At 37.0% G+C, this 17,723-nt stretch overlaps 1 protein-coding gene across 1 annotated transcript in view; it reads left to right on the top strand.

Moving 5' to 3' along the window:
* The window catches only part of COL24A1 (collagen type XXIV alpha 1 chain), a gene marked incomplete at its 5' end in the record, with an annotated part of 153,334 nt that overhangs the window by 27,986 nt on the left and 107,625 nt on the right, over positions 1-17,723 (top strand). Inside the window, 4 exons of the mRNA XM_081325373.1 lie at positions 4,283-4,336; positions 10,580-10,633; positions 14,495-14,548; positions 15,752-15,805. Coding sequence (XP_081181499.1) covers positions 4,283-4,336; positions 10,580-10,633; positions 14,495-14,548; positions 15,752-15,805 — 216 coding nt within the window. The remainder of the gene's footprint in view (positions 1-4,282; positions 4,337-10,579; positions 10,634-14,494; positions 14,549-15,751; positions 15,806-17,723) is intronic.

Genomic DNA, 17,723 nt, shown 5'->3' with positions numbered 1-17,723 from the left:
CGGATTCGGCCCCCGGGCCTTGTGTTTGACATGTCTGCTCTAACAGAAGAAACAAACAGGAAAGACAGAAAGAACAGGGCAAAGGAATAAAGGAAGATTCTAAGGCTCTGCACCTATGATGAGGTCAGAAGACTGTAGGTGATGCCTCTGATAACAAAAACTGCATAATAGCTCGTAGAAATTATGGAGATCTGCAGAGGCAGTGAAAAAGATTTTCTGCTGAGGGACGGAACGAAGGGTGGTTTGTGTTATTGTGTGGCCACAGCTAATTGTGATTTAGTCAATAAAACAAAGTCAAACAGATTATGGGCTAGCAGGTTATAAAAATGAATATGAATATATGTATATATACATATACATACATACATATCCGTTGCTTGATTATAAATATATATTTTGTTCCATGAACTACTGATCTGCAATTATTGTAGCAGACCTAGGCTGCTCCCAAACGTATTCTTTTCATTAGGTTTGTTATTTCACATGGCTTTTAATTCTGTATATTATTAAGTTGTCAGTCTCTGGTGCCATAAGATTCTGTGGCTGGTTTCACTTACAGTGCCAAACTATGGTTTCTTTTAACCATATATAATTGAATAAACTCCAGCAACTTAATTCGTATGGTATATAGTAAGCTATACATTGTAGTGCAGAAACTACAGTGGCTAACTCACCCGCCCCAAAACCAAACAATTTGATATTGTCTTTTCAGACAATCCACGTTATATATGAATGATGTATGAACCATGTCTTTCCCTTTGTTTTCCTTTTCTATTTTGCACAATCTGTCAATGTCAGTGTGGGCCAAAGGATGCTTCATGTCTCTTTGTGTTTGTGTGTGTGTTTGTGTGTGTGTGTGTGTGTGTGTGTCCATACATACATGTGTATTGGGTAATAGTATCTTTCTATATGCAAGTGCAGCTGAATTTTCACTTGACTAACATATTTTATGTAATGGAATTTCTATAGTTGTTTCTAGTATGTATGTGGTTCAAATAAGTAACTGTCCAAAATTGTTTTTCCACTTCATTTTTCAGAAGTATCACATCATTGCCAACCATAAAGTGTTTTAAAGTAAAGTTGCATCAGTATTGGACCAAAAAACTATGGTGGAATATTTAACATGTACATCAATAATTATGAATGTTATTGGTTCAGTGCAAAGTTAGGAACTAAAAATATTCTCTATATTAGTATCTTATATTCCAAAAAATGATTTTTTTTGTTCCTAAAGAAATGTGAAGGAAGCATAATCCTTACACTGATGTAAATACCTGAAATATGTCCACTGGTTATCAGAATGTACTATGCCAGATGTATCTGGACAATAAATTTTTAAGCAGTTATAAAGCTCTTTTGTGGTATGTTTTGTATAATATATATGCCAGGTACTCTGTATGGTTTCTCTCCATGATTAGGTGCCAAATAATTCATTGCTTATTTGGGAATTAAATCAACCACAAAATGAGTTTCAGACTGTATATTAATCATTCATGCTGTCAGAATTTTGGCTTAGCCTAGTTTATGAACATAGTTAATGACTACTCTGTGCTTATTCTTAGAGTTAATAGACAGAATGGCAAAATTTACAACCTGTTCAGGCGCTATGACTAATTAACATGCTCATTTGATTCCATCTTCGCTTCTGTTCCACACATTCAATTGACACAGGGTTATCTCACTTTCTAAATCTAGACTGGCTGCTAATTTTAAAGTTCTAAAGGACAGAAAAGCTGGGAATATTTTTTTCTATTTATATATATTTATGAAACTATCAGTTCTCTACCAAGTGAATGACATGCATTTAATTCGTACTCTTTTGGGTATAGAATTTTGTGTGATACTTTATTGCTTGCAGTCAAGTAAAAAAACCACCACCCCACACTTGACTTAAAAAACAAACAAATCAAGAACAATCAAATAAATGGAGAAGCCAGAAATTTTCGTAAGATTTATAGAATCAGTTATAATAGTTCATGATTGCTGATTCCCCATCATCATAAAAAAGTGCAGGGAGAATTGAGAACTGAAATGAACAAGATTAACAGTTAATTTAGTCCATTTCTGTTGTAATTTATTTAATTGCCTCCAAATATATGTGGACAACACCATTTTGGAAAGAATGATAGTTTAGTGGAGAAAGTGATTGCATTCCTGTATCTCTTACAGTAAGGTTATAACAACTGATATCAATTGATCAGCTTGGTAATGACTCAAATATGACTCTGTGTCAGAATCCATTTATATCACATTCATAAATGTATGTTTAAAACATTATTCCCCCCCCCTATGGATTCTGCCATCTCCAGAGGAAGGAGGAGCATATGTGGATTCAGCCTGCCTTAGGTTATTTCAAAGGCCAAGGGAACCTTTTGAACTGGGGGGAACAAAAGGGAGGGTTAGAGAAGAAGGCTTCTGGCTTGTGTTTTCTTTTAATTCTGGAGAGGAGGAAGGCAATAACCATAAAGATTCAAAGTTCCTTTGTTTTCCCCCAGGAAAGGGATGACACGAAGTAGAAGGATGGGGGCTGACCAAATGGGGTTGAGGGAAGGGGGGGTTGAACCGGGTACCCTTTATAAAATTTCAATTTGTAAAACAATACTAAGTCCTGTCTTGTATTCCCACAACCAAGCATGTCCTAGTAAAGATTCCTTTTGGACTAGAACTGACTCCCAAGAGTTTTTGTTTTCCTAAGACGTGGATTTGGATGGGTCCTGACACTCTGTTAAGAAATTCAACATGACTATTTTCAAGGCAGATACATCTCTGAATGTATCCTAACTTTTCCAGTGAAGGAGCATATTAGAAATTCTGCCATTGTTTATTTTATTTATTTATTTATTTTAATTCCATTTATATCCCGCCCTTCTCCGAAGACTCAGGGCGGCTTACAAGCTTAGCAGTTGAAGGTATCAAGGGATCTGGTAAGGAAATATCACTGAAACGATGATCCAAGGGGTCATGAGTTATCTAGTATATTTTTAAATTTTTAGTTAGGCTTCTACAGGATTCAAGCTACATAGCTGTAATATATTTTGGCAGCTAATTATACTTTTCATTCCTATCTGCTTTGTCTTTATTACATCAGGCCACAATGAAAATGATTGTTGTACTACAATACTAAGCACATTGATTTGTGCTTTAAATTGTAAGCCGCCCTGAGTCTTCGGAGAAGGGCGGGATATAAATGGGATTAAAATTAAAATTAAAATTAAATTAAATTAAAAATACTAACCCTATCTCCAAATGGAAGACTGAATATGGCATAAATTCAGGAATTGTGGTGATAACCTTTAGGAATTTGGATTGGCCTTTAGTTCTAAAAACAAAATGAGCTCCATAAAGCAAATTAATTACTTTTCTCTCAACAAAATTGATTGAGAGTAAAATGTTCCCTGATACACCAAAAGAGTATTAAAATAACAATACTTCATTGGATATTCTTGACAGTATATTTTATAGGTGTCTTTTCTAGAGATGCAGTTTGGACAACAATCCCTAAATACTTTTAGAGCTTAGCTTGCTCAGTTGGTGTCTTACCTATTTGCAGCTGTTTCAGAGCTCTTTTGGCTAAGACCTTAACTTATTTTTTGCTAACTGACGGCCTTCTTTACAAAATAGATGATGTTTGCAAGCTTCTTGTTATTCCTGTAGGTATTCTGGAAATGAGTTGATCACCTCTCTATCTGTGGAGATTTAAAGGCATTTTTAATTTTGTTCATGTATTTTTCAATAAGGATATGTATAAATTAAGAAATGGTCCATAATTGGCCAACCCATCCTAAGATTTGCATCTTGTATCTACTAGAAAGTTATCTTGGCTTAACCAAGCAAGCAGCCATAAATATAGAGGGCTGTCATAGTCTATTGGTTTGCAGTTTACATGGTCGTCTCCTTTTTATTTTATTCCAATACAAATAGATAGATGCAAGACATACATAGATGCGTCTTTCCTTTTTTGCAATCCTTGATAATTTAGTTACAATCTAGACCAGGTTGTAGTGGTCATCAACTGAAGCTTCTTGCTTAAGCTGCTATTGTATATTAATCAAGTATTGGGTCTTACTAGAAGTTACTATCTGAGCCACCTAACCACTGTTTCTGTTCTTCTAAGGCACATGCTAATCATTGTGGTATTTAGTGTAAGCACTTTTTTCAATTTCAAAAATCCTATGCACCTATTATAGGTAGGGAAACTAATGAATAATTTCAATTTCTGAAAGACAGAATTCCTATGCTGGATTTTTGTGTTCATTATTTTCTTGTTTCATTTCCCCTTTAGGGACCCCCAGGTCCTCCAGGATTACCTGGCCCAGCAGGAAAGCGCGGCCCAAGAGTGAGTAAAAAATAGATATCTGTTTCCAGAAACACACCTTTTCACAGTCAAGTAGACGATTTGTTTCTGAAGTGTCTTAATGCATTTAAAAAAATGAAATGTTTTTAATTGCTTTTCTCTAGGAAATAAGCAGTGCATTTTGTTTTACAGTGCAACTGAATGTAAACTTTGAATTAATGTGGTAACAAACAATATATCAGGCTATATTCTGCTCACCTTCATTTTTTTTCATTCCTCTCATCAACGTGTCTCTGAAGTCTAATGTCCTATTTATTTGCTTTTTGGAGGGAGGTAGAATGGACTTCCTAGAATTTTACAGCCTGAAGGTAGAAAGCAAAAAACTGTGAAGAAACCGGTGTGGGCTTTCACTGCTGCTATCTGTTTAGCAGTGTTGAGCTCCAGGGTTTAGTGACTGTGGTTTAAAGAACATATTTCCTTTAGTTGCTGGCAAAACATTAATAAATGTGTTCTCTAGCCAGGGGTAGGCAACCTTGGTTCTTTTATAACTCGTGGACTTCAACTCCCAGAATTCCTGAGCCAGGAAGGTTGCCTACCTCCTGCTCTATAGGCCATGGTCACTAAACCCTGAAATGCAACACTGGCAACAGTGAAGAAACTGCTAAAAGTTGCAATCCTATAATGCCTCTTTACTCTTTTGGTGTAGTAAGAATGTGATTGACTCCTGTGAATTTATTTATTTATTTATTTTATTTATTTATTTATTATTTATTTTATTTTAATATTTTTATATCCTGCCCTTCTCCGAAGACTCAGGGCGGCTTACAAGCTTAGCAGTAGCCTTCATTCTATGTATATGCCTGCTTATTAGGGCTTTCACACACACACCCCAAGCGGCATTATTACAAAGTCAGCTTAATTGCCCCCAACAATCTGGGTCCTCATTTTACCTACCTCGGAAGGCTGGAAGGCTCTTTTGGTAATGAGTTGTATTCAGACACACATATTTTTTTAAAAAAAGATTAACACATTTTCTATAAACTAAAATTCTGAAATCCAGAATTTGCCTGCTCCTCATTATGAATTTTATTATTCTCCCACGCTGGATTTTTTTTTTTGTCTGTGAGGTACCCCTGTGTTAATAATATTTACATAATAATATGCACGCATATTTTAGCTTTTTTTTCTGCTAAACATTGGTTGAGGCATTAAGAAAGGAATTCCTGGCATGTTACGATGAACAAAAGCTAACTCATCAAAAACATGTTAGTGTGGCTTATATTAAAGTTAACTGCACTGACACGGATTCCATGTGTGTTGGCAGGCAGCTTATAAAAATCTTCCCTGTCAGAGGGCTGAAAAATTGGCGTCTTTTTACCAGTTGGAGAAAGAGAAATCTCTACAGTGTCCTTTTATTATTCCCACCCACTCTGTAAGACTAATTATCACCGCCTAGGGTGTTAAGTGATTAAACAATACAGTTAGGGAAGATGTTTGAACCCACCCATTGTGGCTTCTTGTGATATGTCAGCCAGTCCATTAAGGCTCATTTGGCAATAATGACTGTAAAATCATTGTTTAATGCTGGACCATAAGAAAGGCTGAGCGCCAAAGAATTGAGGCCTTTGAACTATGGTGCTGGAGAAGACTCCTGCGAGTCCCTTGGACTGCAAGGCGATCAAACCGGTCAGTCCTAGAGGAGATCAATCCTGACTGCTCTTTAGAAGGCCAGATCCTGAAGCTAAAACTCAAATACTTTGGCCACCTAATGAGAAGGAAGGACTCACTGGAGAAGAGCCTAATGCTGGGAAAGATCGAGGGCAATAGAAGAAGGGGACGACAGAGAATGAGGTGGCTGGATGGAGTCACTGAAGCAGTAGGCGTGAGCTTAAATGGACTCCAGAAGATGGTAGAGGACAGGAAGGCCTGGAGGAATGTTGTCCATAGGGTCGCGATGGGTCGGACACGACTTCGCAGCTAACAACAACAACAATGAATTGAAATGCTAACGGAAATGACAAGGCTGTATTTGTTACTCAAAATCACAAAAAAAGAATGGCGTTATATCGAATTCCTTTGAATGCAGAGCTCATTCCTAATAAGTAATTTCTGCATGAACCTTATTTTTTGCAAATGAAGTGTTGCTGCATTGGCATATTAATTGGGACTTTGGTGACCGAAAGGACTCGGAATTGATTTTGCATAATTTTCATTAGTATAGCCTTACCGAAAGAAAGAGAGGTAATCCTCAAGTTACAACAGTTCATTTAGTGACTTTTCAAAGTTACAACGGCAATGAAAAATAGCGACATGACCATTTTTTACCCTTACGACGGTGGCAGCATCCCCATGATCAAAATTCAGACTGGGAACTGACTCATATTTACAATGGTTGCAGTGGCTGGGGCCATGCGATCACCTTTTGCGACCGACTGACAGACAAAATCAATAGGGAAGCCAGATTCATTTAACAGCCGTATTACTTATTTAACAACAGCAGTGATTCACCCAACAACTGTGGCAAGAAAGGTTGTAAAATGGGGCATAAGGCGTTAACTGCAGTGATTCACTTAACAACTGTTTAACTTAGCAACAGTAATTTTGGGCTCAGTTTATTGTTGTAAATTGAGGACTATCTGTATGCTTTTAAACATTACCTGAATAATGTTTAGTGTGCTGAAAAAAACGTAATAGAGGTATTCCAGCCTATCTCTTTTCATAAATAAATACATATGTAAGGACAAAAAGAACAGCAGTAACCAAGTAGTTACTTCCGTACTTTCTACTTCAACCATGAAATAGAAATACTTGCCTCCTCCGTGTTTTGCAATCTATCAGAATGGTATAATGATCCACACACCCTTAGGTTTTCATAGTAGAGAGATATGGTGGTTACATTATATCATGTTTCTATGTAGGAGGTTTTACATGGTTTCCACCCCCTCCTCTGGAAAAGGGGGAAGCAAATCTCTATTTTTACACAGTGTATATCCGATGTGGTCAATACAACTAAAACCACCCTTGTTTTAGCTGAGCAAAATATGTGATGAATATATTGTTTAGTCTCTCTTTGCCAAAGAGCATCCTGTGACTCATTATGCCAACAGGATGCTTTTCAAGATTCTCAAAAACTCAGAGGAGGGCAGTGTGTTCTTTTCCTGGTCTCTTGCTAGCTATGATTCCAAACCTAGCCGTACAAACTAGTAGTAGCCTTCAAGGCCCTGATCCTCCGCAGGTTTCTCCAATTTTATTTTAATCTGTCAAAATTGTTGACTAACAACAGATGTGGTGAGGGAAGGAATATTCTATTTTACGGCTCTGGTTCTTCTTCCTTTAGTAGACACACTGTATATGTGAAAGAATGCATTGTCTGTATTTTTGAGATTCTGCATTACAGGTAGTCCTCGATTTACAACAGGTCATTTAATGACCGTTCAAAATTAAAACAGCACTGGAAAAAGTGACTTATGGCTGTTTTTAACACTTGAGATCGTTGCAGCTTCCCCGCCATCATGTTTGTTTCATGTTATTTCTTGTCCGGGAGATAATTTAGCCCTATAATCATTTTGTTTGCATTATATGCAGTTTTTCTATCTTGTCAATATCCTTTCTGAAGTGGGGTAATTAGAACTCTACACAGAATTCCAAGTGTGCTGTCACGTAACAGTTTTGTATAAAACTATTAATACATTTATTTATTTATTTATTTATTTATTATTTATTTATTTATTTATTTATTTATTTATTTATTTATTTATTTATTTTATTAAACTTATATACTGCCCTTCTCCCGTAGGACTCAGGGCGGTTCACAAGGTTTTTTAAAAACAATGCAACAAATTACAAAAATTAAAAACAATTAAAATGATTACACTAACCTTGAAATAAAAACCCAATTACAATTAAAAATACAATTAAAACCCCAGTTAATACTCTCAGTCTAGGCCATAAAGCTCGAAGAGCCAGGTCTTCAGGCCCCGGCGGAATGAGCGAAGGTCAGGGGCAGTCCTAAGCTCTACAGGCAGCTGGTTCCAAAGGGCCGGCGCACCCACAGAGAAGGCCCTCCCCCTGGGCATTGTCCGCCGGCAATCTTTTACCGGCGGTACCCTGAGAAGACCCTCCCTGTGGGAGCGCACAGGACGAAGGAAGCTTGATGCCGGCATCAGGTGTTCCCTCAAATATCCCGGACCCAAGCCATTGGCTATCTTATTTTCATTTTACTATGAAATGGTTTCAAGTAGAAAGATGGCTTTTTCACATTGGCCATTTGATTGAGTTTCCTTTTGACCATAATCACAGAGTCACTTTCCTTAGCAGTTTCAACTTAGCTCAAATCCCACTATCAAATTTTTCTTAAATGTTGATCTTCTCTGGTGCTCTCCAGATATTTTGCATTAGCACTCCTGATGCTGACAAGATTGGCTGAATATTCCAGAAATGATAATCCAACAATATCTAAAAAGATCCTTGTTGCCAAAACTGCAGTTGTCAGGTCATCTCCTACAATAATGGACAAAACAAAAACTGGTTCTGCAGCTTAATATTTGGAAAAGTTGAATACTCAAATTTATTTTAGGAAAAAGATATATCATGTTAATTGAAGAGTTGGATTTTATTGTTTGTTCCTTTGTAGTCTTGCTACTGATTACTCAGATGTTCCATTTATTGTCTTAATGAACAGATTCTTTCATTGAGTTAATGTTTGTTTACTTGAGCTTTGTTGTATTGTTGTTTTATTTATTTTTTTGTACCAGATATGTTTTGTATGGATTTTTCTATGTAAGTTACAAAGACTTGGTTTGCTTGCAGCAGCACAGAAATATCTTTGAATGAGTGTTTGAAATGCTAAATGACTTATTCTCTATAATAATTGGCACAGCCTTCAGTTTGTAGGGTGAAGAGATAATAATAATAATAATAATAATAATAATAATAATAATAATAATAATAATAATAATAATAATAATAATAATAACAACCTTTATTGTCAAAGTACAACATGTGTACATTGAGATTAGCTGAGCCTCCCCCCATGCTCTCTCTCCCCAACACACAGTGACAACAAACCCTCCATCCCACCACACTATGTGAACCAATCTCTTAGTCAGTGTGAAATTGTCAGCCCTTCAAAGCTGTCCAAATCAGGAAACAGTCAAATCAGAAAAACTGGAACTACAGCTATTCCTTTGTTAATAACTATTCATTCAGTTACTGTTCAGAGTTGCTGCGGCAATAAATGAATTTAGCTATGCCCAATTCCTGAAGTTTTGGCAATTGCAATGCAGCTGCAGTCACAGGTTCAAAATTCAGGCACCTGGCAGCTGTCCTGTACTTAAGACCACAGGGCTGTTTCAACTCCCCCCATCCTTCTGTCTCACCCACCCACATCTGCCATTTTGACTGCCTTGAACTCTGCCACCTCTGCTGGTCCTGCTGCCCTGCTAGCTTTGCCACTCTGCACTCCACTCGCACTTCTGTCTATGCTTCGCTTGCCCTTTTTGCTCTGCCAGTCCTGCTGCACCCAGCTGACTTTAGCCATCTTCTTCCTCCTCCTCCTCTTGCTGCTGCTGCTGCTGATGATCAGTTGCACGCAGTCTGGCTCTTTTTTGAGGAAGCGGCTATCCATGCCAGACCTTCTTCTAAAAGCCATGCACGCCTTTGTACAAATTGCACATACCCTTGTTCAGTTCATGTATGGCCTCCACGCAAGGCTAGGAAGCCTTCCAAAGCTTTGTGAGAATGCTGCAGATGATTTGGATAAGGCTGCACACAGCCTTGGAAAGAAGGTCTAGAGTGGTCAGAAGCTGCCTCACAAAGGCCAAGGCAGGTGGTCCTAGCCAGCAGGGCAAAGGTGAGGATTAGTTGGGGAGTGGGGCAGAGGGATTGAAGCCACAGGGTGGTCAAAAGGACAGAGATGGGGAGGAGATAGGTGATTAGGGGGAGCTGAAGAAAGGCAGTCCTTTATCTTATGGAGGTTTGGAGCTGGGAAAAACCAAGGTGGGAATGTCTTACATTGGGATCGGTTCTTACCTAATGATTTGTTGTGATTTAGTTAATGACAGCAACTGGGACTGCCATGAAGAAGCCTCTCTTGAATCTGTTCCTAATTCCTTCCCTATTTTGGGGGGCTCGAAGTTTAGTTGCAATGGTTTCTGAATAATTTCTTTAGACCAGTATTCATGACACCCAGCATAAAAAGGTTAATAATCCCTGAGAAATGTCCTTGCACAAATGAAGTTCCTTCCTTCCTGTTCTTTGTAATTACATATTTTATATTTTCCATAGGGTATTCCAGGTCCACATGGAAACCCCGGGCTGCCAGGTTGGCCAGGTCTGAAGGTATGCTACACATGAGTAATGTTGATGATTTTTCACTTAGCAATCTTGTCCCTTTGCTTAAAAACCAAAGGGGAAATAATATTGTATGCTCATCATGACCACATGATTTTCCACTTAACAACTGCATCGCTTAGCAACCAAATTACTTGTCCCAGTTGTGGTTCCTAAGTGAGGACTCTCTGTAAAAGCAAAACCGGGCATGTTGTTTTAAATGTGGTTTATGCTTCAAAAGGCAAGGGTTAACAAAGCAGCCATTTTTGTATTGTATTTTCACACACACATTATTCAAAGAAAATATGTGAATACTGCAATAAAGGTTTTGCCTCAGCATTCCTATTTTATTTTCTAAGCTTTGTTACCTGAAGGGTAAAATACTGTAATGCTTTGACAGAGTCAAATCTAGTAGGCAGATTAAAAGGGAGGTCCAATAGCAGAAACTATTTAGATAGCTCTGGACAGCTGTATGGAATTCTGGAGAGCCTTCAACTCGGATTTAGTTATAGCTCCTTGATAAATGGGTTACAGGATAAAAACAACTACAGCTATTTCTTCTAATACAGTTCCTTAGGGTGGGAATCCGACCTGTAGTGACAAGTGTTAAAAACTGCTCCCAGGCAGTTAGCAGCATTAGATAAACTTTGCACAGGCAAATGTAAAACAAAGTACCCTGTAATTTTTGAGTATTCTGAGTATCTAGCACAGCAAATGGAGAATATTTTGGCATATGAATCTGGGTTAGTGATGTTTGGGTTAATTTGGAAATTTAAGTTTTTTGGTTCTTTTTTTGCATATTCTCCTGTAAATTGAAAAACGTGAATGATGCAAGAAGGAGGAGAATACTGCAGCAACAAATTCAAATATAGTGAATAAAGTTTTGACAAGGAATGGTTCCTTGTTCCTTCACTTGCAGCTTCTTAATTTTCCTCCTGTTCAGTGTAAGGAAGTGAAAATATAATTATGATGGACAGTGAGGAATTAATAGGCCAGAGAAGCTGGCAATTCTTCAATTGGAAGCCAGAGAAGAATTTAAGAATCAGTAGAACTTCCATCACTTTCAAGATAGGTTTAATCCTTTCTAAGTTTAGCTCAGTAGAACTTCACCAGCTTCTCTAATTATCATGAACAGTTGTTTTTACCAAGATTATGTCAGCCTACATCAACAGTCACCAACAGTAACCCAAAGAAATTTATTTTGTTAATCCCAAGCTTAAATGTTCTGTGGGTTCTCAGAACACCTAATACTTAAGCTCTTGTTATTGATAGGATCCGCTGCCTGTCTGTAAAAAAGAAATAATAAAAATCTCACCTCTTCAAGTTTTGGAATAATTAGAAGAGACAGATAAGATTGAAAAATGGGTTAATATTGCATCATTTAAAACAGTCATTAACAAAAGGGAATGAAGAAATATCCTACACGAGAGATCCTGAACAAAATTAGTGCTGTAAAATTTTGAAATAGTTCAGTAACTGGTAATGATAATAATAATAATAATAAATAATAAACCTTTATTGTCAAAGTACAACATGTGTACATTGAGATTAGCTGAGCCTCCCCCCCCGTGCTCTATCCCCCCAACACACAGTGACAACAAACCCTCCATCCCACCACACTATGTGAACCAACTACACCACACACCAGCCTCCCAAGTCAATTCTGCATAAGATTATGTCCCATTTAAAAGCCTAACAGCCCACGGATAAAAGCTATTTTTCAGCCTGTTGGTACGGCTGGCTATATTCCTATATCTCCTACCGGATGGTAGGAGAGTAAAGAGATACCGTCCAGGGTGTGAGTCATCCCTGAGAATCTTCCTCACTCTTCCAAGGCAACGAGCCCTGGCGATGTCATCCAGTGGTGTCAGGGAACAGCCCACAATGTCTTGATGACTTCATTTTGTCATATATTTTAAAATTTGTTTAAGAGACAAAGATACTTTATTAATATAGCTATATCCTTTTCCAGATTATACAAACTGCCTCTTTGGGTTTAAATAATAGCAGTATTCCAGTATTTGAGAGTTTATTTGTATTTGGGTTTAAATATTTGGTTTAAAGTATTTTAAATTAAGTTTTAAGTATTTGGGTTTAAATAATAGCAGTATTCCAGTATTTGGGAAGCTGCCACAAAGAGGAGGGGATCAATTTATTTTCCAAAGCATCAGAGGTCAGGGCAAGAAACAAGGATGAAAACTAATCAAGGAGAGAAGTAACCTGGAATTAAGGAAAAACTTCCTGACAGTGAGGACAATTAACAATTAAGAGCCTTGGTGGAGTAGTGGGCTGATGCCTCCTTAAGTAACACCAGCTGCCTGCAATTAGTGCAGGTTCGCATCCCACCAGGCTCAAGGTTGACTCAGCCTTCCATCCTTCCGAGGTAGGTAAAATGAGGACCCAGATTGTTGGGGGCAATTAAGCTGACTTTGTAATAATGCCGCTTGGGGGTGTGTGAAAGCCCTAACAAGCAGGCATATACATAGAATGAAGGCTACTGCTAAGCTTGTAAGCCGCCCTGAGTCTTCGGAGAAGGGCGGGATATAAATGTAATAAAAATAAATAAATAAAAATAAAAATAACCAGTGGAACAGCTTGCTATCAGATGTTGTGGGTGCTACATCGCTGGAGGTTTTTAAGAAGAGACTGGACAGTTGCTTGTCCGAAATGGTATAGGGTCTCCTGCTTGAGCAGGGGGCTGGACTAGAAGACCTCCACGGTCCCTTCCACCTCTACCCTATTCTGATTTACATTTGTATGTAAGAATCCTGTAGAAGCTGACATTGTGTGAAGTCATTATGCAAATCATGTACTTGTTCCATTTTGCTACTCAGGATGACTCAAGTACATAATTTTTATCATTTGTACAAAGGCATCACGACATACTGTACATGGTGCCACTAAGACCTTCTGCACCCCTGGCCTTCATGGATGCACTGTTTAAATAAAAAATGATTCAGTTCCCTTGAGTGGATATTCCCAATTTAGGAAAATTAGTTTACAACCCTAACAAATCAGGCCATGTGTTTCAAAAAGAACATGGTTTCCAAATAGGCTTAAGACAGGAATCAGCAATGTATTATCCACAGATGCCAGAATTATCAAACATAGATACCATTTGCTACTTCCCAAACTAAACAAAATATTATTTTAAAAAAGTATGCTAATACCTATGAGAATTTAACACCTATGAGATTATAGAAGCTCTCAGAAAAGAACCTTGAAGTCAAGTAAGATGTGGGTTTGTTCATTACAAGCTTTCTCACTTGAGGTTGGGGGACAAATTTTAAAACTTGCCCATTTTACTTTGGCAGGCAAAAAAAGGTTTGCTAACATTAAACTATGCTTAGGCTGAGTAAATGCAGAAAAGAAAATTAGGAGAAAATTTAAGGAAAAGAAATCAGGGGAAAACAGATGTTAGAATAAGAGAAAGATAGAGGAACACAAGAAAGGAAAATATTATGAATTATTGGGGATATTTTTGATGCTTGAAGATTAAGGAGACTGAAGAATGGGGGTGTCTTTTATTAGAATAATATGGTGGTAATTTAATTTGTCCTTTTTGAATGATACACTTTAAACTACCAGAGAAGTATTAAATATTTCTAAAATATAGTTACTAGAATACTAAAACTGTGTTTTTCTATTTCTAGATCTAAGTCATCTGTACAAACTCCTAGAAGAGCTTATGTTGTAAAATGCATATAAAAATACCTCCAATATATAATAGAAATTATTTCTTTGATTAAAATGTTATTTTATATATTTCATTGAATCTATATGTCCTTCTCCTAAATAACATATTCACTTCTAAGAGATATTAGCAATAATACCTGTGCCTTATATATTAATTTAATTTTGTTTTCCCAGGGCCCAAAAGGTGATCCAGGATTTTCTCCAGGACAAGCAAAGCGTGGAGAAAAAGTAAATGAGTAATATTGCTCATAGTCTTATTTGTATTGTATGATTAATGTTTTATGTCCAATTTAAAATATAGGAGGATTATGAAATTGCGGTTTGGAAAGTTAGGAATATTTTCTTGTTAAAGCAAGGGCATCAGTAGAAATTCCCTGCTTTCATCAAAATGACCAAAGCAATGTCATACTGCAAGCTACATCTCTTCGGTGGGAGGATGACTCACAATGCACAAACAAAAGGGGAAAGAAAATGATGGATTTGTCTAATTGTTGAAAATATGGATCTCATAATGTGCTATTGCATTGTTATTGATTTTCTTTTGGATACAATCTATTTCCCTGATTAATTTTGTTTGGAAAAACTTCTTTGGTACATCTGCATGTTCTTTTTCTTTATGTTACTAATTTTGAAAACTAATAGACTGTAGAAATGGATACTGCATGTTTTATACATGAAATGTTTTATACAAAAAATGTTGGAACTATTCTACTATTAAGCAATGATTCTGTCTATTTATTGAAAATGGTGCTATTGATACCCCAGGGCAGTCAAGGTGTAATCTAACTGGAATCACCTTGAAATTTTATTGTTATTACAAGATTCACCATCCAGAGCTTGATGCAAAAGAGTAATATGTAAATCAGACATGTCAAACTTGCAACGTCAGGTGATGTTGTGTGACGTATCGGAACTTTTTCCCCATTGCCGGCATTAGTTCCATCAATATTTTTTCAGTGTGCTGTCCTTGTGTTTCCTGGTGGTTTACCATCAAAACAAAAATCAGATATGCTATTTAATTTTTTAAAATAATAATGTGTTAAATGTACATCAGAAAATCAGCAAGGAACAGCTACCTATTTTTGACTGCCTGGACTTCATTTTTAATACCAGCATTTAGCAGCGTTTATAATTCTTCCACAAAAATTCACTCCTGATTATTCTTTATTTCAGAAATATAATTTAAGAAAAGCAAGGCATGATAATGTTATTGCTGTGCTACCAAGGATCAGGAATCCTTGCTAGTTCACTGCTGTTCACACAAAGATCTGCAGGAGATTCTCTGGCTTAAAGTTACTGAAGTATTCTAATGCTAGATGCAATGTAATGATGATTGGTCATATTGCAGTAGTTTGAGGGCTATGGGGAACAACTTTCTGGTTATTCTTTGATCTGGTATCATGCTACATTAATGTTATACTAAATTTATAGGGCGATGCAGGATTAACAGGATTACCTGGCATACAGGGTCTCAAAGGTGAAAAGGTAAGATTTTTTAAAATATGTTAGTTTGTAGGCCATTATTAAGGTCTATAATTACAAATAATGTAATGCTCATATGTAAAAAGAATTTCTTACAGATTACAGAATCTGAGGTTGAAGTTCGTCGTCAGAGCCACTCCTGGTACTGAAAATGTAGGAAACAAAGTTTTCAATAACCAATAAGACTCCAATGAAACATTGTTTAAATAAATCTGTTTTGAAAAAGAGTTTCCAAGAAAAGCCGTGTTACAAGAATTACTTTTATAGGGCACCTTGGCTGCCTTGGAAATGAGGGAAACTTGTAAATTAATTGCAATTTTGTGGCAATTGAGGTGTTCCTTTGACTGGAATTCTGCTATTTGTATGAAATTACACATATTTTATGTAAGAACTAAATAGTATATGGGTTGAGAATATGCTGTGTTTCTTCTGAGTTATGATAGTGAGCTTATGATTGCTTATTTGGTGTAGAGATCTTCACCAAATCTATTAAAATGATCAGAGTTGATTAGGCTAATTCAGTATCTAATATTTATAAACTAACAAGAGAATCTTAGGGAAACTGAAAAAGCATTATAATATTCCTAAATAATTATTTAGCTTTCATATAATATGCTGCAAGACTATACCAAAAAGTACTTTGAAAATTTGATCTCTTATTTCATTTTAGAGATCAAACATATTCGTTTGCATAATGTCTCCCATGTTATAATTACATTATGTAGCCAAATCTCCCTCTCTAAGAATCCTCTTGTCTGAAATATAGAGCTTTGCAGCTTACACCATGGGTATTCGTAAGATTTCTTCCCATTAGGCAGAACTACAAAATGTAATGTGACTGTAATTTTTGTAACCAAATCACTTTGAAGATACAGCACAATTTTACTTGGCATGTAAGCAATATAGTACATACTGGGCTTTTCAGCAAAGCATTGGCTGCTTGTTGGGCAGCAGTGAGCAAAGGCAGAACCATAGCTTATATACTCTTACAAACATAGAAAAAGGCAGACATAGTGTAAATGACACCATGATGTTAAAATGTTTTGATAAATCTATCTAGGTGACCTTAATATAATTTACATCCTCCTATTAGTTAGCATATCAGGGACACGGTGGCTCAGTGAGTTAGGACGCTGAGCTTGTCGATCAGAAGGTTGGCAGTTTGGCGGGTTGAATCCCGAGTGCCGCGTAACAGAGTGAGCGCCTGTTACTCGTCCCAGCTTCTGCCAACCTAGCAGTTCGAAAGCACGTAAAAACACAAGTAGAAAAATAGGGACCACTACGGTGGGAAGGTAACAGCGTTCCGTGCGCCTTTGGCGTCTAGTCATGCTGGCCACATGACCACGGAGACATTCTCGGACAAGCGCTGGCTCTTCGGCTTTGAAATGGAGATGAGCACCAGCCCGTAGAGTCGGAAACAACTAGCACACATGTGCGGGGGGACCTTTACCTTTACCTTATTAGTTAGCATGTTAGCCACACTATCTCTGAGTGCTCAACGAATATAAACAATTTGACTAGCACTTAGGATGTTACCTAGTTTGGGTAATGAAACATCTGCAAGAAAACAAGCAAGCTCAGAGAGCACCAAAGACTCCTAATTTCAACCTGAGCTACAAATATTCTCCTTTATCAATAAACAATTTGGTTTACTGGACCACACATTCCTGATGGATATTTTTCCTTTGTTGCTACTTAGGATCAATTCAGCTTGCTGTGAATTGTTTTACAAGGGCACATCTTAATAAATTTTACTATTTAAGTAAAATGCATCTTAATAAATTTTACTATTTTTATTTTTTGTGTTCTGGAACAGTTCCTTGTTGAAAAAACTGACACTTCAGTTCAAACTTTGTTTTTAAATTTTTAGAATAATGCTTTGTATTTCTTCAGGATTCCGTGTCCTAGAACAGGGACATGT

This window comes from Vipera berus, assembly GCF_964194415.1.
Source record: "Vipera berus genome assembly, chromosome: 3".
Taxonomy (NCBI): Eukaryota; Metazoa; Chordata; class Lepidosauria; order Squamata; family Viperidae; genus Vipera; species Vipera berus.
Note: the sequence above shows the minus strand (reverse complement) of the source record. Positions and strands in the feature narration are given on the sequence as shown.